The sequence below is a fragment of the Phocoena phocoena genome, chromosome 8, assembly GCF_963924675.1.
Source record: "Phocoena phocoena chromosome 8, mPhoPho1.1, whole genome shotgun sequence".
Lineage (NCBI taxonomy): Eukaryota > Metazoa > Chordata > Mammalia > Artiodactyla > Phocoenidae > Phocoena > Phocoena phocoena.
In genome coordinates, this window is record NC_089226.1 from 71,762,046 (window position 1) to 71,786,649 (window position 24,604).

The following is a 24,604-nucleotide window of genomic DNA, read 5'->3' on the forward strand; positions in this document are numbered from 1 at the left end:
AGCAGCAAATGCCCTTATGAGGGGAATGCCATCCACTGGCACCCCAATCCTTCTTTTACATGACCACTGCCCCCTGCAGACTCTCTTCTTTAAATGCTTCCCTCTTGGTTTTAGGGATAAAACTGAGTCCTGGTTCTCCTCTCCCATTGTTACTGAGTCCAAGTTCGAACTGCTCACTGCACAACAGACCAATAAATTGAGAGACGAGTTGTTGGGGCAAGGAACAGCAACTTTTTTATTTTATTTTTTGAACATCTTTATCGGAGTATAATTGCTTTACAGTGTTGTGTTAGTTTCTGCTGTATAACAAAGTGAATAAGCTATATGCATACACATATCCCCATATTCCCTCCCTCTTGCACCTGCCTCCCACCCTCCCTATCCCACCCCTCTAGGTGGACACAAAGCACCGACCTGATCTCCCTGGGCTATGCAGCTGCTTCCCACTAGCTATCTGTTTTACATCTGTTAGTGTATATAAGTCCATGCCACTCTCTCACTTCGTCCCAGCTTACCCTTCCCCTTCCCCAGCAACTTTATTTTTAAAGCCAGCAGACCAAAAACATGGTGGACTAGTATCCCAAAGAACCATCTTCCCCAAGTTAGAATTCAGGCTTCTTTTATACTGAAAGGGGTAGGGGTGAGGTAGCAAATTTCTTGGTGCCGGAATTCTTTGTTCTTATAGCCCTCCAGGTAGGTCTGGGTCACAATGTTCCTATAAAGGTCCAACAAGACAAATGTTATTCTCTGTTCTGAAACTTTTTATTGGGCTTCCCTGGTGGCGCAGTGGTTGAGAGTCCGCCTGCCAATGCAGGGGACATGGGTTCGTGCCCCGGTCCGCGAGGATCCCACATGCTGCAGAGCGGCTGGGCCCGTGAGCCATGGCCGCTGAGCCTGCGCGTCCGGAGCCTGTGCTCCGCAAGGGGAGAGGCCACAACAGTGAGAGGCCCTCATAACGGAAAAAAAAAAAAAAAAAGAATGAAACTTTTTATTTCTATATGAATGGGAAAGTGTTATACCTGTAAAGGTCAGAGACTTGAGAATGGGCTATCCTGTATATTTCAGGCAATTGGAAACATTCTTAACTTGTAGCAAAAGCAATAGAATACAAAGGTTAAAGTAAGAGAAACAGCTTCAATATGGAGTCAGATTTGTCCTTCCCTATTACATCATGAATGTTCTTTTTCAAGCTTCCTCTAAGACAGCCCTGCCTTCACCCATTCCTTAATCAGTGTTCTTTAAGGCTCCATGCTTTGCTCTTTCCTCTTCATCTTCCCATCGAACCCTATGGCTTCAAATACCCTGTGTGGGGATTGTAGAGCCCTACACCAAGGACACCCTACATCAAGGACATAGGATAAAAACTTGGAATTAACCGAGCCCCCATAGCAATTGTTGACATGGGCTCTCCTAATCTAAACAGGACAGCCCCCCTCACCGCCGGGCCCCCCCCACAACTCCATATTAGGTAAAATATTCACCAGGTAGCAACCTTGTAGCACCCTGGCCAATCACCTAATGCCATCCTGCGAGCAGGAATTTTCTTTGTCTTCAGGCTATAAAAGTTGACTACTAGCGCACAAAGGGGGTTGCCTCTCCCTGGTCTATCAGGAAGTTGACCTGTTGTATTTGCAGCGCCCCTCACTAACTCTGCTCTTTGCTCTCCATAAACTCACTGTTTTCTAAAATACTTTGTGTCTGGAAATTCTTCTTCCAACCTGCGCACGGACCACAATAGGGATAGCTTATGTGTGCTTTATTTACCACTTTATTCCCAGAACAATGTGTGGCGAGGAGTAGATGCTCAACAAATTGGTTGAATGGATGAATGAATGAATGTATCCCAAATGTATACCGCTGCCAGGGGCTTATGAAGGCCAACACTATCGTCATTATCATCATCATCATCATCTATATGGCCTGGCATCTAGTTGGTGTTCTAGCACTTAGTTGGCCAAGTGAATGATAAAGTTTCCCAAGGCTCTCAGGCCTACATTTCTACCATTTTAAAATTCCCCCTGGACAGAGAAGGTATCTTGTTCACAAAATTAAAGTTGTTTTGTCAAAGTATGGCCTTGATGGGAGCAATAATATGGGAGTGTGAGGCACTTCTGTCACTCAGTCAACATTCCCCAAGCTGGGGCCTGAGCTAGTGCTGGACATACAGAGGATTAAGCCATGATCCATTCTCTAGAGGTGTTCAAAACTGGGGGTAGGGTGGGGACTTGGGGACTCAGGAGGCTGTAGTGGGGAGTGGTGGGAGCACAGGCTAGGACTCCACAGGCCTGAGCCCTGGTCTGCCACTGACCACGGAGTAGCATGTCCCGGGACCTTTGTAAAAGGAGTGCATAGGACCAGACTCATACCGGCATCTTGGGTCTCTGGTGTTAGGGGCTTCGGAAACCCAGGTTCCAGAGCCAGGGATCTCTGAGGAGCAAGGGATGTTGGAAGTTGCACAGACTGCCTCCTTGCTCCCCCAAGGGACTTAGGGCTGAGCGATCTGAATCCAGCCTCCCCTGGGGAGGTGCAGCCTAACGCCAAGAAGGGCAAAGGCGGGGCCACGGCCAGGCGCCTAAATTATGGTAATGAGCTGGGCAGTCCTGTCACTCTAGCTCAGGGCGGAGCCAAGAGCCTGGGAGGCGGGGCGAAGGGAGGCCCAGGGCAAGAGAGCGAGAGGGACGGCAGCCTCCTACGAGTAGGTGTTACCCTGCCTTCGCGGGAGAGGCACTCGGGACCCTGGCCGTTCGCTCAGGCTTCCTAGTCCCCGCGTGCCCCTATGGGGGCCCCGGCGCCCGCGTTCTGCCTGCTAGTCGCTTGCGTCTGGCTGCCCCGGAGTGAGCCGGCAGGGGAGTCCCTGCCGCTACAGTCTCTCGGTGAGACGGGTGTGGACTAGGGGACCCCAGGGGGCTGGGGGAACGTTTAGGGGGACGGGCCTGAGCAAGTTGGAGAGAGGCAGGAAAGAAAGAAGGTTTGAGGGAGGGCAGGGGGACAGCCAGGGAGTGGGTCGGGGGAGAGGGACCGCAGAAGGAAAGAAAGGTCAGCCACAACCAGGGGAATGGCTCTCAAGCTGGGCAGGGTGGAAGAGACCCAAGTGGGGGGAACCAGAGAGAACTGGGGCACAGAGAGTGGGAAGGAGGAGGGAGACCCTTGTTGGAGAAGAGTCGCCAGGGAGGGGGAGAAAGGATTTGAGAAGGCTGCAGGGAGAGAGAATGGGGTGTGAGAGAGGCTTCCTAGCAGGTGGGGAGCGGGTGGTGGGAGGCATCGCTTGAGTAGAGAGTAATCCCGCTCCCCAGCCGCAGCACCCGCACCCTGGGGCAATGCAGAGCTGCAGCCTGAGCCAGCCCAGGATCCCAGGTGAGTAGGCAAGAGCTTGTGCTGCCCCACTCACTGGTTCCATCTTTATTCCTGGCGTGGGTGACCCCAGGGGTTAGCACAGAGGGTGGGATGGGCCTGGGGGTGGTGGGGAGGCATGGCCCACTCCTATCCCCTCACCCATGCCAGGCTTGTTTCTCATCTAGCCACAGCCATCAGGAGGCGATCCTTGCCATAGGGGATGCTACAACAGTGATGGGAGGCCAGGTAAGGGGAGGCCTGGGGAAGGGAGGCTTCACTGGGCAGGGGCTTATTTCTCTCTGGGTTTGAGGCTGGCAGGGAGCTCTGTAGGTTGCAGGAAGGGTGTCTTTGCAGTTACTCAGAGGGAACAAACAAGATTCCTAGAATGTGTTTGAAGTATGCAAATTTATAGGATGCCTCTACTCCCACTTTCCTAATCTCTTGGGGCCCTGTAGCCAGTTTATCTATTTATTTATTTAAAAATTGTTTTTTAGGGGAGGAGGGCACAAAGGTGCTATCAGGAGACAGCTGAGCTCTTTCCTTCCCTTGGTGAAAGTAGGAAGGTGAGAGTTTGGAAGAGTGTAGTCTCTTTTCCCTGCCTGGTCTAAACCCTGTCAGAGGCCCTTCTTCATCCCTGAGCAGTGCCCCAGGAGTGCTGCCTTGAGAGGAGAGACAAAAGCCGGGCCACTTGGTGGGGTTTGCAAGGAAGGGTTGGTTGAGAAACAGATCCCTGACTACCATCCTCTGAGTCTTGACCATTCACTGTTGCCTACCTTCCCCAGCTCCTCCGTGCATTAGGGAGAGGTGGTGCTTTGTTCTCTCTCTTTGCCAAACTTCTTCGGTCTCTGGATCAGGTGACTCAATTTTTCTTTCTAATCCTGGCCTGCATTTGTCTCCTTTCTACAACCACAGACACGTTACAAATTCAGCCCACCCAAAGCCAGGTCCCCCAGAGAATCTCGAGCCTCAGTTCACGCACCCTGGCTCTGGGGATCAGCTGTGGGGAGCTCCTTGTGCCAGTAGGATGGGAGCATCATTTATAAAAGAATACAGTGTGCCCCAAATACCTGCCCTTTGGAAATAGATATGAAGACCCCAAGGTAGGAGGGGGCATACTTCTTTTCTTTTCTTTTCTTTTTTAATTGAAGTATAGTTGATTTACAATGTTGTGTTAATTTCTGCTGTACAGCAAAGAGACTCAGTTATACATATACATACATTTTTTTTCATATTCTTTTCCATTATGGTTTATCTCAGGATATTGAATATAGTTCCCTGTCCTATACAGTAGGACCTTGTTATCTATTCTGTATCTAATAGTTTGCATCTACTAAGGGCATGCTTATTTTCTAATGTCTGGATTATATGGGTTTTTTTTTCTCTTTTGCCCATTTCCTCAGACCCCAAGTTTTAGAATCACAGTCAGGTACAGTTTGAATTGAAAGATAATGTCATCACTCTTTTTATTTATTTTTATTTTATTTAAAAATTTTTTTATCATTCTTTTTATAGATGGGGAAATTGAGGTAGGTGAATGATTTGCCAGGGCCCTCAGGGCACAGCAGAGCAAGGTCTCCAGATGGAGCCAGCCTGTTCCCCCGTATCATGAATGCCCCTCCAGACCCCAGGAATCCCTGTATTTTAGTGGGGTAATGATCCTTCCCCAAGCATCTCATTCCCCTAGTGGGCTTCTTTCCTTGCTGGATTCCAGGGTAGGCCTCCCCTTCTTTTCCTTGGGGAAGCATCTAGACCAACCTACTGGCAACCCCAGTAGGTTTCTCACGTTACTCCTTAGAGCAAACAAGGGGTTAGAATGGCCCTCCTTTAACGCTGCTGGAGTGGGAGGAGGGTGGGGAGGAATGAGGCTACTAGTTAGAAAGTGAACCTGGGGATCCTTTGAGGGCTTCTGCCTGGAGTGCCCTCTTCAGTGAGGGAGGGGTTTCTCAGACCGGTAGACCACCACCCTTCATTTCAGTGCTGCCTCACTCTACAGAGCTCAGCCGTTCTCCAGAGAATTGATGGTGTAGACCAGGAGTCCATGAACTTGGATGGGGGAAAAATGCATTTGTTCCTCAATGGAACTGAAATTTAGCCTTCCCTTTAATTATTACTAGAGGCTACAGACCACAGCATGATAACAGTGTCTGTGACTGTCACCGGTGGAAACCACAGATATTTTCCTATCGCCTTGCAATCATTGTTGCTATCTCCACATCTCATTTCTGGCTCACTGCCCCCAGATTCTGGCAGTGACACGGCCTGCTGCTGGGTCTTGTGATTTAGCGTATTAATAAAGAAGCACAAATATTACTGTCACCCAGTTTTATAAAATATTTGATAATGCATTGCAATATGTTTGATTTCCTTTGTCACCCAGTTTTATAAAATATTTGATAATGCATTGCAATATGTTTGATTTCCTTTGTCATCTTATGTCTCATATTACGTATTTAGAAACATTTATTCCAAGAAGGGGCCCGTAAGCCTCACTAGATTGTCAGAGGGGTTCATTGCATAAAAATGATTAAGAGCTCCTGATCTATACTGAAGGTGAATCATCTGGACAGGATTTAAAATTCTTCTCCAGAAAATGGCCTCGACTTTTTGCAGCACAGGCTGTCTTACCCTCACAAGGCCGATCTCAGGGGCCACATCTGGGGGAGAGGGGGGCGAGGAGGGGAGAGGCACAGGGACCAAGTTGAATTAAGCTCTGCAGGCCTGGGGGATGTTGGTGATGAGCCTTTCCCCGGCTGCTCTCTTCCATTGCCGGTGGTCTTTGAGGCCCTGTGAGACCGACTACTACCAGGGTGGGAAGCCTGACTCCTTGGGCTCAGCCTGGATCTACAGAGTAAGGAGAACTGGGAGGACCCAGGAACCAGGGAGTGAGAACACTGATACCTGGTCGAGGAGGGCCAGTGACCTCCGAGGGGGTCAGCAGGACAGTGAAGGGGGAGGGGGTGGGTGCCTGCAGGAGGTGCAAAGAGCTGGGGTTGGGCTCCAGGGATCAGGTGCTCTGCATACTTCCTGTGCTCCAAGTCCTTTGCTAGAGGCTGGGGATTCAGCCTGGGGACGCAGAGGTGACAGTGAGGGAGAAAACATGTGAGACAAGCACCCTCAGTGTGGTTTGTGCCTCGCTGGCCCTGTGAGCAAGAACACGTGCTCCCGTTCACCATCCCTGGGCCGGACCGGGCACCCAGTCTGGGAAGTTGTACTAATGAGGGGGCTGAGGTCCTGAGAGGGAGGAGCCTACTGTGCCCAGGGTCCCAGTCCCAGGTGAGGTCACGTTAGACACCTCGGGCTGGAGTCCTGAGAGGGCGGCTAGCCGTGTGGTGACTGAACACACGTGATGTTCGGGCAGTCCTGATTTCAGATGCTTTGTATCTCTGGAGACCGTGCATTGGGGCTTCTGGTCTGGGATATAGGGTCTCACAGGGCTTTGCCTGTGTCCTCGGATGTGTGCTCTCAGGGAGAGTCCTGACTCAGAGCTGAGCTCTGAGGACAGCCGGTGGTGATGTGTGAGGCACTGTGTTTGCTGTTAGAAGAGTCCAAAATGTTGGGTGGGGGGGTCGGAGTGATGCCCCCCTGCCCTGGGGTGAGGGGCTGCCTTTGTTTCTTAGCTCTGCCCCATGTGGTTTCTGTGGTGAGGAGGTGTCGTGTTTGTTCTCCAGACAAGGGGGTTTTGTTCCAGGCCGTGGAGGACACAGAGGTTTACTAAGGAGGGAAGGCGCTGGGGAGGCGGTGGCGGGGGGGACGACACACTGGAGCATGGAGAGCAGCAGGTGTGTTCAGGCTACAGGCCTCCCCAGCCTGCCACCACGACGCCACTTGGGAGGGTGTAAACCAGGCCTCACTCCTCCGGACCTAGGACAGGCCTGAAAATCCTGCCTTGCAGACCTCTCAGAGGGGGGTCTGGGGAAGTTGGGTGACTGAGGCACCAAGCGGCAAAGGGCCTGCCTCCCTCCAGCTGAGGGGCAGGAAGGGCTGTGACTGCCGGGAAGGCTGCTCCCTGAGGTCAGCCCTTGACTGCGTTCGCTTCCTTCTCCTGTCTTTAAAAGGAGGCTGAAGCCCTGGACTCCTTGGCCATGTCTTCCTGGGAAAGACGACTCCATCGGGCCAAATGTGCACCTTCTTGTAAGTGCCCCCTCCCTGTGGCCCGTGGGAGGCCCTGGCCTGCAGAAAGCCCTGTGAGCGCAGGCCCAGACTCCTCTCGGGGCCTCCTGGGACCTCTTTTCCCTGCATGGGGTCTCTTTTCACCGACCCCAGCCCCAGCCTCCAGCTCCACTCTGCTTTCTCCTTCCTGGCTGAGGAAGTGTCCTGTGCTGATGACCATGGCTCTGTGGCTGTCTGCCTCACACTGTCTGACTCCAGAGAGACCGAGCTTCTTGTTTAGTGGTTGTTTTTCCTTCTCTACGTCACCCTGTGTCTGTAGCCTCTTTCTACTTTCTGTGGCCTCTCCCCTTGCCCTGTCCTATGCCCACGGCCTCTCCCTTCGCCTGTCCTGTGTCCATGGCCTCTCCCCTCATCTGGCCTCTGTCTGTGGCCCCTCTTCTCACATCATGGCTCCTTCCTTCACTACACTCTGCTTTGTCCTCTCATCCTCTGTGGCCTTCCTTTCCACTACATTCCACGTGTGCGGCCCCTCCCCTAACCTTGGTTTATGCCCTGGACTCTTTCCCGGAGCTTATGGAACAGCAAGGAAGAGCAATACATGAAGATCTCTGGGCAGTCTCCCTGCTCACCCCACATGCTGCATGTTCGTAGTTCTGCCTGCCTTGCCTGGTGGCCAAGAACTTTTAGCTTAGGAAGCTGAAGGCCTAGGTGGAGCTGGCCTGGGGGCCACTTGGTACATACAGAAGGCAGGTACTCTGAGACCCCACCCCACAGCCTGCTAGGGATGGGGCGGGGCAGCCGTCTGAGGTGCCCTACTCCTGCCGCCATTAAAGCTAGCTACTGAGGAAAGCTGGGGCTACCTGTGATGGGGATTTGAGTTCCATGTAGCTCTGGGAGGGCTGGGGCCTGGGGTCCCAGCCTGAGGGAGGTGCTGCCCCGATGGGTTCTGCCAATCTTGGCTTGATGGGAAGCTGCCTTCTGTCTCCCTTGCAGACTTGTTCTCCTGCTTCAACGGGGGTGAGTGTGTGCACCCGGCCTTCTGCGACTGCAGACGCTTCAATGCCACTGGGCCGCGCTGCCAGATGGGTGGGTCTGGGCTCCATCCCACCTCCGAGAGGGGCCACGGGTACAGGGAAATCTGCGGGCCTGAGACGTGGGGCTCTGGGCTGGAGGGGAGTGGGGGTGGCCCCGCCAGGGCTGGAACCCACTGGCCTCTGGCTCGGTGCCAACTGCTGCTACATAGACAGCTTCTTTTTTCTCTGGCTCAGTGTACAATGTCGGCCCTGAACGGGACAGCATCTGCAGGGCGTGGGGACAGCATCACGTGGAGACATTTGATGGCCTCTACTACTACCTGTCTGGGAAGGGCAGCTACACCCTGGTGGGGCGCCATGAACCCGAGGGGCAGACCTTCTCAGTCCAGGTGAGGCGTTCCCTGCCCTGCCTGTCTAGGAAGGTTCCACTAGGCCCTGAAGGCTGGGCTGGCTTGGGATCTACTTGTCATGGTTAGAGAGGCTGGCACCTTCTTTTCCCCTCCCAGCTCCCACCCAGGACATCTGCACCTGGAGTGAGCTGAGGGCTCCACGGTTCTCACTTACCCACCCATTACTGGTTGCCCCTGGCCATTCATTCACTTAGTCTCTCACTCACCAAGTATTTATTAAGTGCGTAATTATACTCTTTTCCTGCCACAAGGCCTGTTGCTGGCTCTGTGAACAAAGACACAGATGTGGTCTCTGTCCTTATGGAACTTATAGTCTAACGGGGAAAACAGACATCAAGTCAAATGAATCATTTCAAGTGCAACTGAGTGCAGTAGAGAAGTTCCAAATGCTAGAAGAGCATGTGACGGAAAACCTAACCTTGCTTATTGGGAAGGATGGTGATCAGGGAGGGCTTCTTGGAGGAAGTGATATTTAAGTTGGGATTTGAAGAATGAATTAGAGCTAGCCAAGTGAAGGGGTTGGGGTGGGGGCAGATGTGAGAACATTCTAGGCCAACGGAACATTGGGTGCTACGGACCTTAGATAAGAAAGAGCATGGTGCCACGGAGGAAATGGTAGAGGTCCTGGATTCTCACTTTAGGATGATCTCCTCTAAGAAGCCTTTCTGCATGCTCTGACCTTCTGAGTGGGCTCAGGGGCTCCTTTCTGTGGAACCAAAGTTCTGCATCATTACCCTGTCATTGTGTTTCTCTTACAAAGGTCTGTTTCTGGTCCTACTCTCCAGATATAAGCTTTCTAGGCAGGAAGTATGTCTTTTCAACTGCTGTTCCCAGTACCTGGATTAATGCTCAGTAAAAGTTGTCTGGTATATGAACACGTGTGAGACTCACTGTTGGGCAGACCTGATTTTCACGTTTACCCTTTGTGTCAAGTGGGCAGTCACCTTCAGGCACAGCTCTCTACCTGGAGAAGAGTCTACTTGGGGAGTCAGCTCTGCTGGAGGGCACCTTGGCCAGTGCGGAGTTAAGGCCAAGGGGTTGGTTGATAGGGGAGATCCTGGTGCTCAGTGTCACCCCTCTGCCAGCTGGGTGTGCCCCTTCTGTCTCAGGCATAGACCTGCCAAGAGGCTGCCTGGGGGCTATGCCCTGGATGCACTGGGAACCCTGACCAACTCTCCCCGCTTTGCCTCGGGGTATCATGGATATCACACATCATGGCTGTGTCATTTCATTGATGGATATGTCACAATTACTTAGACCAATGGGATGCCACACATTCGTGGGTTATGAAATGAACTTAATGAGTCATAACCAGCCTAAAAAGAAAAAAGAAAAAAGAAAGAAAGAAAAAAGAGACTATAAATAGAAAATATCATAAGGATGCATTACACATTAATAGTGGTAATATTATTTTGTAAAACTTTTATTTATATGTGTATATATTTCTCACTATGGGTCATGGTCACAAAAGTTTGAAAAATATTTAGACTATGGAATGGCTTTCACAGGTCCCACTTTTAGTTGAAATGGCTCCAGGCTGCTTAACCACATTTAATGATAATCTAGTGGAAGGTTGGTTTGTTTGTTTGTTTTTTTATTTATTTATGGCTGCATTGGGTCTTCGTTGCTGTGCGCAGGCTTTCTCTACTTGCAGCGAGCGGGGGCTACTCTTCATTGCGGTGCGCGGGCTTCTCATTGCAGTGGCTTCTCTTGTTGCGGAGCACAGGCTCTAGGTGTGCGGGCTTCAGTAGTTGTGGCACACAGGCTCAGTAGTTGTGGCTCGCGAACTCTAGAGCACAGGTTCAGTAGCTGTGGGGCATGGGCTTAGTTGCTCCGCAGCATGTGGGATCTTCCCGGACCAGGGCTCGAACCCTTGTCCCCTGCACTGACAGGTGGATTCCGAACCACTGCACCACCAGGGAAGCCCCTAGTGGAAGGTTTGCTCACTCATGGGATGGGTTTCCACATTTGGCAGATTGACATTTTCAGAGTTTTCCCTAAACTCTGGGAACCCCATCCCTCCCCTCCTTGGGTCCTATGGCCTTGGATGTATAGGTTCTGTCTGAGCAGGGGGCAGAGGAGACATGTATGTGACACGCAGCACAGGCGTGACATGTGTGCCTGTGTGTGCAGGCAAGGGCTAGGCTGTATCTGCCAGGGTTGTGGTAGGAGTGTGTGTTTATAGTGTGTGCTTTGAGAGTGCCCTGTGATATACATATGAGATGTGTGTGTGTGTGGTTTGTATGAGTGTGAGATGGTGTGAGCGTGTAACTGGGCTTTCAATCCAATGAGATAACCTGGGATGGATAAACAGAAAAGTCTGGAAATAGGAAGACAGCACACTTGGATTAGAATCCTGGCTGTGTGTGTCCCTTCACCTCTCTGAGCGCCAGTTGCCTCCTCTCTGAAATGCAGATGATGAGAGCTCTGACCTTCCTGTGGTATTGTGGGGACTGGGAGACATCACAGAGGAAACGAGCTTGGCACGCAGCAGTCAGGCTGTTGGCATTAGTGGAAGCTCAACAGGGTGCCCCTGGGCCCACAACCGAAGCTCGGGGCCAGGTGTATGGCAGGAACCTGCACACTGGCCTCCGAACCGCCCCTTCTCCCCCACCAGGTGCACAACGACCCGCAGTGTGGCTCTTTCCCCTACACCTGCTCCAGGTCTGTCAGCCTCTTCTTAGCGGGTGAGCAGGAGATCCATCTGGCCAAGGAGGTCACCCATGGAGGCATAAGGTAACTGTAATGTCTTCTGCCTTGAGCTCCCCTACTCCCTGGCATGGGTGGTGGTGGATGGGTAAGCATCTTCCCTTCTCAAGCCTCAAGGAAATTGTTTTCAGGGGGCAAACAGCAGCACACCAGGGCAGAAGCGTACTGGCAGGCCAGCTGGGTTTCTAGTCAGCTGGGTTTGCAGAAAGAGTCCCTCACAATTTTCTGGAACTGTCAGGATTTCTAGACAGTGGGTTTTCAGGCAAATAGCAGAGTTTCCCAGATCGCTGAGAATTTACCACTATAAGCATGCTGAATTTTCTTTTCTTTCACAAGTTGAAGGAAATCTTCCTGAGTGTATCATACATAGTTGAAGCATCCTCAGAGCAGATTCTGAGCACACTTTCACCCTTTTCTGATGGCCTGGGCTCATTTTGAATGTCACTTACCTTGTTGGGACATCAGGGATGCCTGAGGGACCACTCGAGGGGTGAAGTCCCAGCTTCGTACACCAAAAGGCCCCAGACTGTGGTCCTCCCTGAAATCTTTCTTGCATTTCTTCTTCACTGGCCTTTCCTTCCCTTGCTGTCCACTGCCACTTCATGTTGTTGTCAGGGGGACCTTCCTGCACTGACCCTTCTCCCCTTTTTTATTTCCTGCTTCAGACCTGGACACTGGGTAACCAAGCTTTCTGGGGCTGAGTGTAGAAGTGAAAGCCCAGGGGTTTCTCCTGTGAAAGAAGCATTGGTAGATGGATCTTTTGGTACCAGCTTTGGCTGGTTAGACACTTCATTTGTCTTCCTCCTAATTTCCAGCCGGGTGAAAGTTGCCAAATTCCAGATTGGCTAGGCGAGCCTGTGCCGGTAAAATGGGGAAGGTGTCAAGACTGCTGTAGCCCTGCATCTTTTCTTTCATTCCCTGTTTGTCTTCTCTCTTGCCTTTTTCTGTTTCTCTTCCTACTCCTTCTTTCTCCCCACCAAAAATATAAACAAAATAGGTGTCTGTTTATACCACCTCTCCTGTCTAGGAGAAAGGAACTGGCAAATTCAATCACTCTAAGATTTATCCCTGCCAGGAAAATTGCAATTTTATTTTATTTTATTTTTCGCTTTACGAACTGCACTTTGTTTATTGAAGCACTGTCAATAAAAGATACATCAATAATTTTGGTATAAAAAGCCACCACTATTAGTACTCAAAATCCCATGATTGCCCTCACTGTGATTCCAGATAGCAAGGGAAATTGCAATTTTATTTTATTTAAAATATATATATATATATTTATTTATTTTGGCTGCACTGGATCTTCGTTGCGGCACGCATGTGTTAGTTGCAGCATGCATGTGGGATCTAGTTCCCTGACCAGGGATCGAACCTGGGCCCCCTGCATTGGGAGCACGGAGTCTTACCCACTGGACCACCAGGGAAGTCCCAGAAAATTGCAATTTTAAAAAGCAACTTTAAAACTCTGAAAACAAAAGAACCGCTTTCTGATGGTGGACTTCCAGGCACCCAAGAAGTCAGGGGCAGGGAAAATAAGGACCTCACACCCTGTGGTACCAGTGGCCGTGGGGTGAGGCAGGTCCCGTGTACGTGGTGGGTCCTTGGTGAAGGGACTGGGCTGGTGGAGGTGGTGTGGATGCCCCGAAGCTCTGGCTTTGCCCTGCAGGGTCCAGCTGCCACATGTGATGGGGAGCGTGCGCCTGCAGCGGCTTGCTGGCTATGTCCTCGTGCGGCATCAGTCGGCCTTCACGCTGGCCTGGGATGGCACCTCGGCCGTCTACATTAAAATGAGCCCAGAGTTCCTGGGCTGGACCCACGGGCTGTGTGGGAACAACAACGCCGACCCCCAGGACGACCTGGTGACCAGCTACGGTGAGGGGCAGGGCAGGTGGCCTCCAAGGGATTTTGGTGGGGATGGAGGACAGGTCAGGCTGGAAGGGGTGGAAAGGGACTTAAGACCGAACCCTGGGGTCATGGCACTAAAGACCCATTGGGAGGCCAGGGGCCCCTTCCAAGTGTGTGGCCTCAGGCATCTTTTAACCTCTCTGGACCTCAGTTTCCTCATCTGTAAAACAGCCATGATGAGAATGTCTCCCAGGGTTGTGTGAGGCTCTAATGGACACTTTGCTAGGTGACACTGACCCTGCAAGGTGAGTCGGGGCTGGAGGGGGCTGGGGTGACAGCAGGGCACAGAGGGCTAGAGGGAGCCCGGAAGAGAAGGACTCCAGCAGGAGTGGCAAGAAGTTAAAGTGAAGGGTTCAGGCCACATCATGGTGACTCTGGCCAGGAGGGAAGTGACACCTTTGAGCAGCCATGACACACTGAACACTTTACCCACATGGTCTCATATAGTCCTTGCAATCAATTCACAAGGGGACCCTTTGCCCTGTTTCACACGTGGGGAGACTCGGGCTCAGAGCGGTACGGGAGCTTGTTCAGGCTCACACGTTCATTCTCTTTCAAGTGCATGGTGTTGCTTTCCAGAGTTTAGAGCAGAGGGATCTACTCCAGGGAACTCACAGGGTCTTGAGCATTCTTGACTATTCTTACCACATGGGTTTTTCAGGAGAACGGCTCCGTAGGGAAATGCAGGTTGGGATGGGAGCTCGAGGCTGGGTCCTACAACTCCTTGCCTTCCTCTTGGCATCTCTTGGGCTCCATCTGCCTCCCCTCGGGCTCCCCACCTGTGGTCATGCTAGTTCTCCCCTACAGGGAAGCTGACGGAAGATGTGGCTGAATTTGTGCACAGCTGGCAGGAGCGGGCCCCCAACCAGCCTCCAGGGCCCACGACCTCCTCCCTGCCTCGCCCTCCGTGCCTGCAGCAGACCCTGGGAACCATGCAGGTCTGGATCCTGGGGAGAGCCCCCCACTCCAGCCTCTACCCCCACCCTAGTGTCTGGCTTAGGTTGGTTTCCTTCTGCTTCTTGGGAAGTCATTGGCTGCAGGGGCCCAGGGTTGTTGGTGCCCATGCCCCTTCTGTCTGCTCTCTACCCGGCCCTTTCTCTCCCTCGGGCTCAAGTTGGGGTGCTGTATGGGACTGGCAAAGTCAGAGGGCTTTACCTGGCCCTGCCAGCCCCCAGCTCTGGCTCCTGGCCCTTGCCCCAGGGTGTGTATGACCGCTGTGAGGCACTGCTGCGGCCCCCCTTTGATGCCTGCCATGCCTATGTCAGCCCTCTGCCCTTCACGGCCAGCTGTACCAGCGATCTCTGCCAGTGAGTGGGGAGCCGGCGGGGCGGGCGGTATTGGGTTGAAGGGAGACCTCTCCCAGTCTGGGGTGGGAGTTCATCACTTGGGCCACTGAGCTTGATGATCCCAGACCCTAACAGATATGCTTCCCAAAGCTCTGATACTCTTATCTGCATAGGACAGACCTTCCCCATTCAGCTGAGGCCCAGAAATGGGGCCTGACCCACTCAGGGTCACGTAAGTCAGGGGCAATGTTGAGACTAGAGCCCAGGTTTCCTGCCTCCAGCCTAGGGGTCTGTATACCTAGCTGCCTTCCCTGGCTCCCTTTCCCAGCTGCGTGGCGAGGAAGGGTGCCCTGAGCCCTGGCGGTCTCTATCGGGTGCTGGCGGGCTGGCTACAGGGTGGATCTCACTCCAGTGTGACCCTCGGTTTCCCTGCACAGATCAGCGGGTGATGAAGCCACCTGGTGCCGGGCGCTGGCAGAGTATGCCCGGGCATGTGCCCAGGCAGGTCAGCCCCTGCAGGGGTGGAGGAACCAGCTCCGGCCATGCGGTAGGTGCAGCCTGGCGGTGGGCAGGGAGGGATTCCAACAAGTTCTGTCCTGGGGCTGTGGGTGGCATTCCCAGGCCTCAGCTCAATGTCCTGTCCTGCTGAGAACCACAGTTATCAGAGTGTTAAGCCCTAAGTTTGCATCTGCATGTGATAGATGGGAAAACTGATGCTCAGAGAGGGAGGGACTGGCCTGGGGCCACCGAGTGAGATGAGGGTGGCTTTCAGCGTCTCCCAGGCTCTCACTAATTTCCTGGTCACCTGGTGCTCCCACTGGAACTAGGGGAATCAGGAAAATCAAAGCCCTCCCACCCCCCACCCCAGGGCTTGGGGTGGGTCCTGGGTGGGTCCTGGCAGAGCTGGGGCCAGAAGGGAGCTGTCAGGCCATACTGCTCCCTTCCTTGCAAGCGGTGCACTGCAAGGAGAAGGCCTTTATCTACAACGAGTGCATCGCCTGCTGCCCCGCCTCCTGCCAGCCCCGGGCATCCTGCGTGGACAGCGAGATAACCTGTGTGGATGGCTGCTACTGCCCCAACGGTATGCGAGGGGTGGTGTGGTTGCCTGGCAGCCTCTTCCTGGCCTGACACAGATGGGCATGGAGCAAGGGCTCAGAGGATGCTTGTTTGCAGAATGAATGAAGGAAAAAACAATAAGTGAATTAATGAATGAATGGATGACTTAAGGGAGGTGAGGGTAGGGGCAGAACTGTGGCTCTTGAGAGGTTCATCAGGGTATTTAATTTCATTGGGACTGAGCTTTTTAAGGTGCGTAGATGAGGACAAGTCATTCAGTCATTCATTTATTCATTTATCACACATGCATTTGTTTAAACATTCATCCACATACTGTGGATGTATGGTGTACACATTTGTAGCACATCTACAGTGTGCGGCTCACGTGGCTAGGCTGGGGGTTAGGATAAAAAGTATAAAGATACAGTCATCGACTTTAGGGATCAAAATCAGGTTGCTGTGATAAGACACTTACACATGACTCTAGTCTGAGGCATAATCTGGTGAGGACCAGCTCAGGAGTTCAGACAAGAAGAGATATAGGGATTCATTTCAAGAAGAGAGACTGTCAGGGAAGGCTTCCTGGAGGAGGTGGCACCTAAGCTGGTTCTAGATGCAGTGATAGGCTTTCGAGAGGTGGGGAGGAGAAGCTAGTCAGTATGCCTTTTGTTTGGGCTGGGTTGTTCTCTGAGAAAGGTCTGGAAGTGGGGTTATTTGCTCAGAGGGGATTAATCATTTATACAGGAGAAAGTTTGAAAGTGAGCTGGATGGTGAAAGAGTGTGGGTGAGGTGCTGTTTTTCACAGACCCTGGAGAGCCATGAAAGTGTTGTGAACAAGAATGGAGGTAAGTCGGCCTTTGCTGTCACCCTAGGGCTGATCTTCGAGGATGGGGGCTGCGTGGCACCAGCTGAGTGTCCCTGTGAGTTCCACGGGACCCTGTACCCGACTGGTTCTGTGGTGAAAGAAGACTGCAACACCTGGTCTGTGTCCACTGTTGGGGAGAGGGGAAGGGGGAGGCGATGACTTCTGGGACTTTCCCTCAGGGCTGCCCCTCCAGGATCTGGGAGCCTGCCCACATGGGAGTGCTCACTCAGCATCTCTGAGTCAGGAGATCTCATTATATCCACTCTATGGGTGGAATCTCCATCACCCATTTTAGAGCTGGGAAAACTGAGGGCGGGGAGGAGCTCTGCGGACCCTGCAACCCTCCGACATCTATCCTAGTCCTGGAGGGGTGAGCCCCTGCCCTCCTGGTCTCTGTGTTTCAGCACATGCACTGCGGGCAAGTGGCTGTGCAGCACATCTGTCTGCCCAGGTATGTCGGGCTCCATCTTGGACCTCACCCCCTACCAGTCCTACAGCTTTTAGGGCAGGGAAGCTCTGCTGCTGGCGTGGGGTGGTCACTCAGTTCCATTGGCTCAGCACGCCCCTCTTCATTTCCTCAGAGCTGCTTTGCCTGATTAAGGGGTTTTACTCCACCCCTGTTAGGGAGGGTTTTTCATGGGCTTCTTCCTGAGCATGGGGGGCCTGGACCAAGACTGGTCTCCATGCTCGGGGCCTGGTCTCCTGTCAGAGGGAGATGCTCGGGGCAGGGCTGCATCTCCCTTCAGACAGGCCTGGGCGGGGGGCAGGCAGGGCTCCAGACACTGCCCTCATACCTGAGGACAGGGTGCCGTCTTCTCTTCATGCTCAGAGCTGCAGGGCAAGGCACTCCCTGTGGGGCAGCTCCCCTGGGTTAGCTGCCTTTCTCTGCCCCTCAGCCGAGTGTTCAGTGACTGGCGACATCCACTTCACGACCTTTGATGGCCGCCGCTACACGTTCCCTGCCACGTGTCAGTACATCCTCGCCAAGAGCCGCTCCTCGGGCACCTTCACAGTGACACTGCAGAATGCCCCATGTGGCCTGGTAAGGGCTGGGACCCCAGACCTGAACCAGCCAGCCACCCCTGGCTGCCGCCCCCTAGAGAGGCTGGGGATTTAGGGCAGGGCCTCAGGTCCTTCCACAGCCCACTCATCCTGCTGTCCATTCTTTCTGGGCAGAGCCAGGGAGCAGCAGACTGGGTTCTGGCTCCAGAACATCTGCTAGCTGAGAGTCACTTCCCTGTCCTGGGCCTCACTGTTTTTTATTTTTTTAATTTTATTGAAATATAGCTGATTTACAATGTTGTGTCATTTTCAGGTGTACAGCATAGTGATTCAGGTATACATATACATATATTCATTCTTTTTCAGATTCTTTTCTCATATAGGTTATTACAGAATGTTGAGTAGAGTTCCCTGTGCTGTACAGTAGGTACTTGTCGGTTATCTATTTTACATATAATAGTGTGTGTATGTTAATCCCAAGCTCCTAATTTATCCCTCCCCGCCCCCCGCCACATTCCCCCTTTGGTAACCATAAGTTTTCAAAATCTGTGAGTCTGTTGCTGTTTTGTAAATAAGTTCATTTATATCATTTTAAAAAAATTAGATCCTACATATGAGTGATATCATATGATATTTGTCTTTCTGTCTGACTTACTTCACCTAGTATGATAATCTCTAGGTCCATCCAGTGTTGCTGCAAATGGCATTATTTCATTCTTTTTTATGGCTGAGTAATATTCCATTGTATATATGTACTACATCTTCTTTATCCATTCCTCTGTTGATGGACATTTAGGCTGCTTCCATGACCTGGCTGTTGTGAATAGTGCTGCAATGAACATTGGGGTGCATGTATCTTTTTGAATTATGGTTTTCTCCAGGAATATACCCAGGAGTAGGATTCCTGGATCATATGGTAGTTCTATTTTTAGTTTTTTTAAGGAAGCTCCATACTGTTCTCCATAGTGGTTGTACCAATTTACATCCCTACCAACAGTGTAGGAGGGTTCCCTTTTCTCTACATCCACGCCAGCATTTACTGTTTGTGGACTTTTTGATGGCCATTTTGACTGGTGTGAGGTGATACCTCATTGTAGTTTTGATTTGCATTTGTCTGATAATTAGTGATATTGAGCACCTTTTCATGTGTTTTTTTATCCATCTGTATGTTTTCTTTGGAGAAATGTCTATTTAGATATTCTGCCCATTTTTTGATTGGGTTTTTTTTTTGACAGAGAGCTGCATGAGCTATTTATATATTTTGGAGATTAATCCCTTGTCAGTTGCTTCATTTGCAAATATTTTCTCGCATTCTGTGGGTTGTCTTTTCATTTTGTTTATGGTTTCCTTTGCTGTGCAAAAGCTTTTAAGTTTAATTAGGTCCCATTTGTTTATTTTTGTTTTTATTTTCATTACTCCAGAAGGTGGATCACAAAATATATTGCTGCAACTTATGTCAAAGAGTGTTCTGCCTATGTTTTCCTCTTAGAGTTTTATAGTGTCCAGCCTTACATTTAGGTCTTTAATCCATTTTGAGTTTATTTTTGTATACAGTGTTAGAGAATGTTCTAACTTCATTCTTTTACATGTAGCTATCCAGTTTTCCCAGCACCACTTATTGAAAAGACTGTCTTTTCTCCATTGTATATTCTTGCTTCCTTTGTCATAGATTAATTGACCATAGGTGCATAGGTTTATTTCTGGGCTTTCTATCCTGTTCCATTGATCTATATTTCTGTTTTTGCATGAGTACCATACTGTTTTGATTGCTGGAGCTTTGTAGTATAGTCTGAAGTCAGGGAGCCTGATTCCTCCAGCTCTGTTTTTCTTTTTTTAAATTAATTAATTAATTAATTTTTGGCTGTATTGGGTCTTCATTGCTGCACACGGGCTTTCTCTAGTTGTGGCAAGCGGGGGCTACTCTTTGTTGTGGTGCATGGGCTTCTCATCGCAGTGGCTTCTCTTGTTGTGAAGCAGGGGCTCTAGGCACGTGGGCTTCAGTAGTTGTGGCACACAGGCTCAGCAGTTGTGGCGCATGAGCTTAGTTGCTCTGTGGCATGTGGGATCTTCCTGGAGCAGGGCTCGAAACCGAGTCCCCTGCATTGGCAGGAGGATTCTTAACCACTGCACCACCAGGGAAATCCCTAGCTCCGTTTTCCTTTCTCAGGATTGCTTTGGCTATTTGGGTCCTTTTGCATTTCCATACAAATTAAAAATTTTTTGTTCTAGTTCTGTGAAAAATGCCATTGGTAATTTGATAGGGATTGCATTGAATCTGTAGATTGCCTTGGGTAGTATAGTCATTTTGACAGTATTGATTCTTCCAATCCAAGAACATGGTATATCTTTCCATCTGTTTGCGTCATCTTTGATTTCTTTCATCAGCATCTTATAGCTTTTAGAATACAGGTCTTTTGTCTCCTTAGGTAGGTTTATTCCTAGGTATTTTATTCTTTTTGATGCAATGGTAAAAAAAAAAATCTCTAAAATTGGTCTAATTCAACTTAATCTCTGCTTCCTTGGATTGTACCTTCAACATCCCTGTATTCGTTTATTCATTCGTTCATTCAGCATATACTGAACATCTACGTCTTCCAGAAGCTGTGTTGAGTCTTTGGGACTGGGATGAATTAGAACTGGCTCTGCCCTCCTGGACCTTACAGTTTGGTGGGTGAGGCAGACAAGTGACCCCCATAACCTACTATGTTACAGGAGCTGTGACAACATGGACAGTACAGAGTAGATCTCCATGGAGGAAATTTTCCCTGTTATTGTTTCACCCAGATGTTGGGTGGGAGGAGGAGGTGGATCAGGAAAGGCTTCCTAGAGGAGGTGAGCCCTGAGCTGTGTCAACCACTTGTGAACATAACTGAGCAAAAGGCCAACCTGCAGGTCTGGGGTAGATGCGAGCTTGTTTGTCTCTCAGTAGTGACTGCATTGTCCCTGAGCTGACTGTGCTAGCCAACCTCACCAGTCCTGGTCTGGGTGGCACTGAAGCCCCTCCTGGAATAGAGGAGCAGGGGCTCACACCCCTAGCCAGGGGAGCCACCCCCCAGTCCCTCCTCGCTGCTGGTTTCTGCAGCCCCAGCACTGAGGCCCTGAGTGTGAGCAGACATCAGCTGGACATGCCCCTCGCTGGCCCTGGGGACCCATGCTGGGCTGTGGACTAGGTGGAGGGCTGGGCTTTCTCCCTCTTTAGGGCTCAGTGGCCCCCACCCCTTTCTCTGCCAGAGAATGGCCTGGCCCTGACCTTGGCTGCTATCTGAGTTAAGAGAATACTTGTCCTCAAAAGTTGGGTCACTCTCATCACATCCTGAGGGTGGCAAAAGGCAAGGCAGACAGACACAGTCCAGCTGGGCTCCTTCCCACTTACGGAGGTCTGGCGTCTTAGAATACCTGAGGGCTGTGGGACCTCGGGGGGTCCCTTACTCAGCCCTCTCTCTAACGTGTCCCTGACTGGCTGGCCAGCCTCAGCCTGAGCCTCTTGATAGCACATTCTTTTTACCATGAGCCGGGTCTCCTCCTTGTGACGTCATCCATGCTGATGAACTGATGGAGGGCCAGCTTTGGGCCAGTCCTGTGCTGGGCACGGTGAGGGTTACACAAATGAATCTGACCTGGTCTTACCTGCCAGGAGCTCACAGCCTGATGTGGGAGGTCCGTCACGTCCTCAGGTCGGTTGCTTCAGTACGAGATACAGCACCATCAGTGCTGTAAGAGGGGAGTTCTGTGAAGGAATAAATACCCCTGTGGGGTAGAAGAAAGGAAGAGGGAAAGCCTCATGGCAGAGGTGGCATTTGAGCTGAGTGACCTAAAAAGTGGGCCTGGAAAGAGAAACAGAAATAAAATATGTATATTTGAGGATGGGGAGGAAGGGCAATCCAGGAGGATTAGAGCACATGAGAAAGGCAGTGAGGTTGGAATGTTCTAGAATGCATTAACCCAGAAGCAGAAGGACTTGGCAACTGGCTGACTGTGGCTGGTAAAGTTAGGGGGGATGTGGGAGAGAAGCAGGAAAAGTCAAAGAGGAAGCTGTGACTTCAGTCTGGGTGAACAGAATGGGGTGGGGTGAGGACAGTAACAGAAAGGATGATGAAAAATACTTGCACAGTGCTAGGAACTTTAATCACTTTTGCATACAGCATCTAGTTTAAGGCTCAAAATACCCCCACGTGGTAGTTACTATTATTCTCCCTATTTTAAATATGATGAGACAAGCTTACAGAGGCTTGGGGCATTTCTGACAACCCACAGCCAGCAGGAGGAAGAGCTGAGCCCGATCCAAGGCTGGATGTTGTCCAGAAAGCCTGTCACAACCTATTATTAACATCTTACGTTAATTACAAATAATGAGCCAGTATGGATACATCAGTAACTAAAGCCATACCTTATTCAGATTTCCTTAGTTTTTTACCTAATGTCATTTTTCTGTTCTAGGATACTACATTAGTCATCACATCTCCTTAGGCTCTTCTTGGCTGTTATAGTTTCTCACACTTCATTTTTGATGACCTTGAAACTTTTGAGGAATACTAGTCACTTACTTTGTAGAATGCCCCTCTTTTGGAATTTGTATGATGTTTTTCTCACGGTTAGAGTGGGGTTGTGGGTTTGGGGGAGGAAGATCGGAGGTAAGGTGTCATTTTCATCACATCTTACCAAGGGTACACACTATCAACGTGGTTTATTATTGTTGATATGGACCTTGATCATCTAGCTGAGGTGGTGTTACTCAGTCATCTAGCTGAGAAGTTACTCTTTTTTCCCCCTTTCCATACTGTTCTTCTCTTTGGAAGAAAAGTCATTATGTTCAGCCCACACTTGAAGAATGGGGAGTTCTGCTCCCCTCCTTGAAGGCACAGAATTTATGCAAGTTTTTCTGCAGATTCGTTTTTTTCTCCCTGATATATTTATTCAGTCATTTATATCAGCATGCGCTCGTGGATATTTATTTTATTTATTTATTTATTTATTTGCGGTACGTGGGCCTCTCACTGCCGTGGCCTCTCCCGTTGCGGAGCACAGGCTCCAGACGCGCAGGCTCAGTGGCCATGGCCCACGGGCCCAGCCGCTCCGTGGCATGTGGGATCCTCCCGGACTCGGGCACGGACCCGTGTCCCCTGCATCGGCAGGCGGACTCTCAGCCACTGCACCACCAGGGAAGCCCTCATGGATACTTAATTTATAATTTGGTTTATAATCCAATACTTTTTTTTTACTCAGATTGTTCAGCTTTGGACATTGGGCAGTCTTTCACGTGCCTCCTGTGTCCCTTTGACACACCTCCATCACTCTGTGTGTGTGTACGTACTTCCTTAACCTTTCGGCCCTACAACATGTACCAGGCTCATCTCGTATATTTCCTGTCCCAGACCTAGAATCAGCCATTTCTGCAAAAATATTACCAGGCTTTCTTGGCTCCTTTTATTAGAGAATGGTGTCAGAAACCAAGACCTGGGCACGCACTAGGTATGCTCATGGCTTCTGGGGTATCATTTCTTTTAGGCCATTTCAGCTGACAGAGAAAGGAAATATGTGAATAACCCATGCATATCCTTGCCTAACCAACATATGTACACATATCGATAAATATTTCTATAAATAAACATATGATGTGTGCTAATCAGGAGTTCATACTCATGTTCCAACTCTAAGGTACTGCCATATGGATCATTCTAGCCTCCTCCCCTTGCTTATCTCTAAACACCCACTCCAACAGTAAGAAACCTGGCTTCCATTATTCACCTATTCATTTACCTAACTGTTCAATTCCAGTATACATGTAGAAGAGTATCAGAATTATTATCCTGTATCTCCATGGGAAATAACTTTATCAAGTAGAGTACAGCGCTTAGGCACAATTCCTTTTGCTCTTAGTCTTACAAACTCCATTTATTTCCAAAGTAACTTAGGTCAACAGCTTTCCCCAAAACCCCTTTAGTGAGGTTGTTCCATGTATTTGTAATATATTAGATTCTTCTGTCACAGTCTGCATTCCTTTCCGGGATCCCCTGACCTCCTACATAACTTTTTAAAATTGCACACATTAGTGTTCACTCTTTATGCTGTAAAGTTCTGTGGCTTTGACAAATGCAACCCCAAAGTATTTCATGCACTTTTCTTATATGTATCCAATAGGGAGGACCAACCACATGTTGTATCTCTATTTTGCAGAGGAGAGAACAGAGGTTTGTAGAACTTAAGTGCGTTCTTTAGGGTCTTATGGCTTTCAGTGACATCAGGATTTGAACCGAAGACTGACTAAAGGTGCAGGCTTTCTTCCTGCACCAGTGACATGTCCAGGGGGGACCAGAGGATAAGTGGGTTTGACAAAGAAGGTGATGTTTTAGGCACGATGATTTTGAGCTGTTTCAGAGATTGTCCCCTTGGGCAGAAACTTAAAAGAAAGGTCATAACTGGTTGTACAATGTCTTTCTGAAAAGTTTCAAGCTCTGATCAGTTCATTTCAGTGCTCGATTGTATTACTTTCCTGTTACACTTTCTCTGGCTGTCTTTGAACTTAGGATAAAGTCCAAAAATATTACAAAGCTCTGCCTAAGCTGGCCCCTGCCTACCTCGTTTTTGTTTTTTTTTTAAATGAATATGTTGAAGTCCTAACTCTTAATTAATTAATTTATTTTTGCTGTGTTGCATCTTCGTTTCTGTGCGAGGGCTTTCTCTAGTTGTGGCAAGTGGGGGCCACTCTTCATCGCGGTGCGCGGGCCTCTCACTATCGCGGCCTCTCTTGTTGCGGAGCACAGGCTCCAGACGCACAGGCTCAGTAGTTGTGGCTCACGGGCCTAGCTGCTCTGCGGCACGCGGGATCCTCCCAGACCAGGGCTCGAACCTGTGTTCCCTGCATTAGCAGGCAGATTCTCAACCACTGTGCAA

At 50.3% G+C, this 24,604-nt stretch overlaps 1 protein-coding gene across 1 annotated transcript in view; it reads left to right on the forward strand.

Annotated features, from left to right (window-relative positions):
• Positions 1-2,776: 2,776 nt before the first annotated feature.
• OTOG (otogelin) overlaps positions 2,777-24,604 on the forward strand; it is an 84,962-nt gene continuing 63,134 nt past the window's right edge. The window contains exons 1-15 of the mRNA XM_065882112.1: positions 2,777-2,873; positions 3,294-3,354; positions 3,519-3,579; positions 7,389-7,464; positions 8,437-8,529; positions 8,712-8,866; positions 11,505-11,623; positions 13,266-13,471; positions 14,312-14,442; positions 14,705-14,811; positions 15,228-15,337; positions 15,743-15,871; positions 16,719-16,827; positions 17,116-17,162; positions 17,608-17,753. Coding sequence (XP_065738184.1) covers positions 2,777-2,873; positions 3,294-3,354; positions 3,519-3,579; positions 7,389-7,464; positions 8,437-8,529; positions 8,712-8,866; positions 11,505-11,623; positions 13,266-13,471; positions 14,312-14,442; positions 14,705-14,811; positions 15,228-15,337; positions 15,743-15,871; positions 16,719-16,827; positions 17,116-17,162; positions 17,608-17,753 — 1,647 coding nt within the window. The remainder of the gene's footprint in view (positions 2,874-3,293; positions 3,355-3,518; positions 3,580-7,388; positions 7,465-8,436; positions 8,530-8,711; positions 8,867-11,504; positions 11,624-13,265; positions 13,472-14,311; positions 14,443-14,704; positions 14,812-15,227; positions 15,338-15,742; positions 15,872-16,718; positions 16,828-17,115; positions 17,163-17,607; positions 17,754-24,604) is intronic.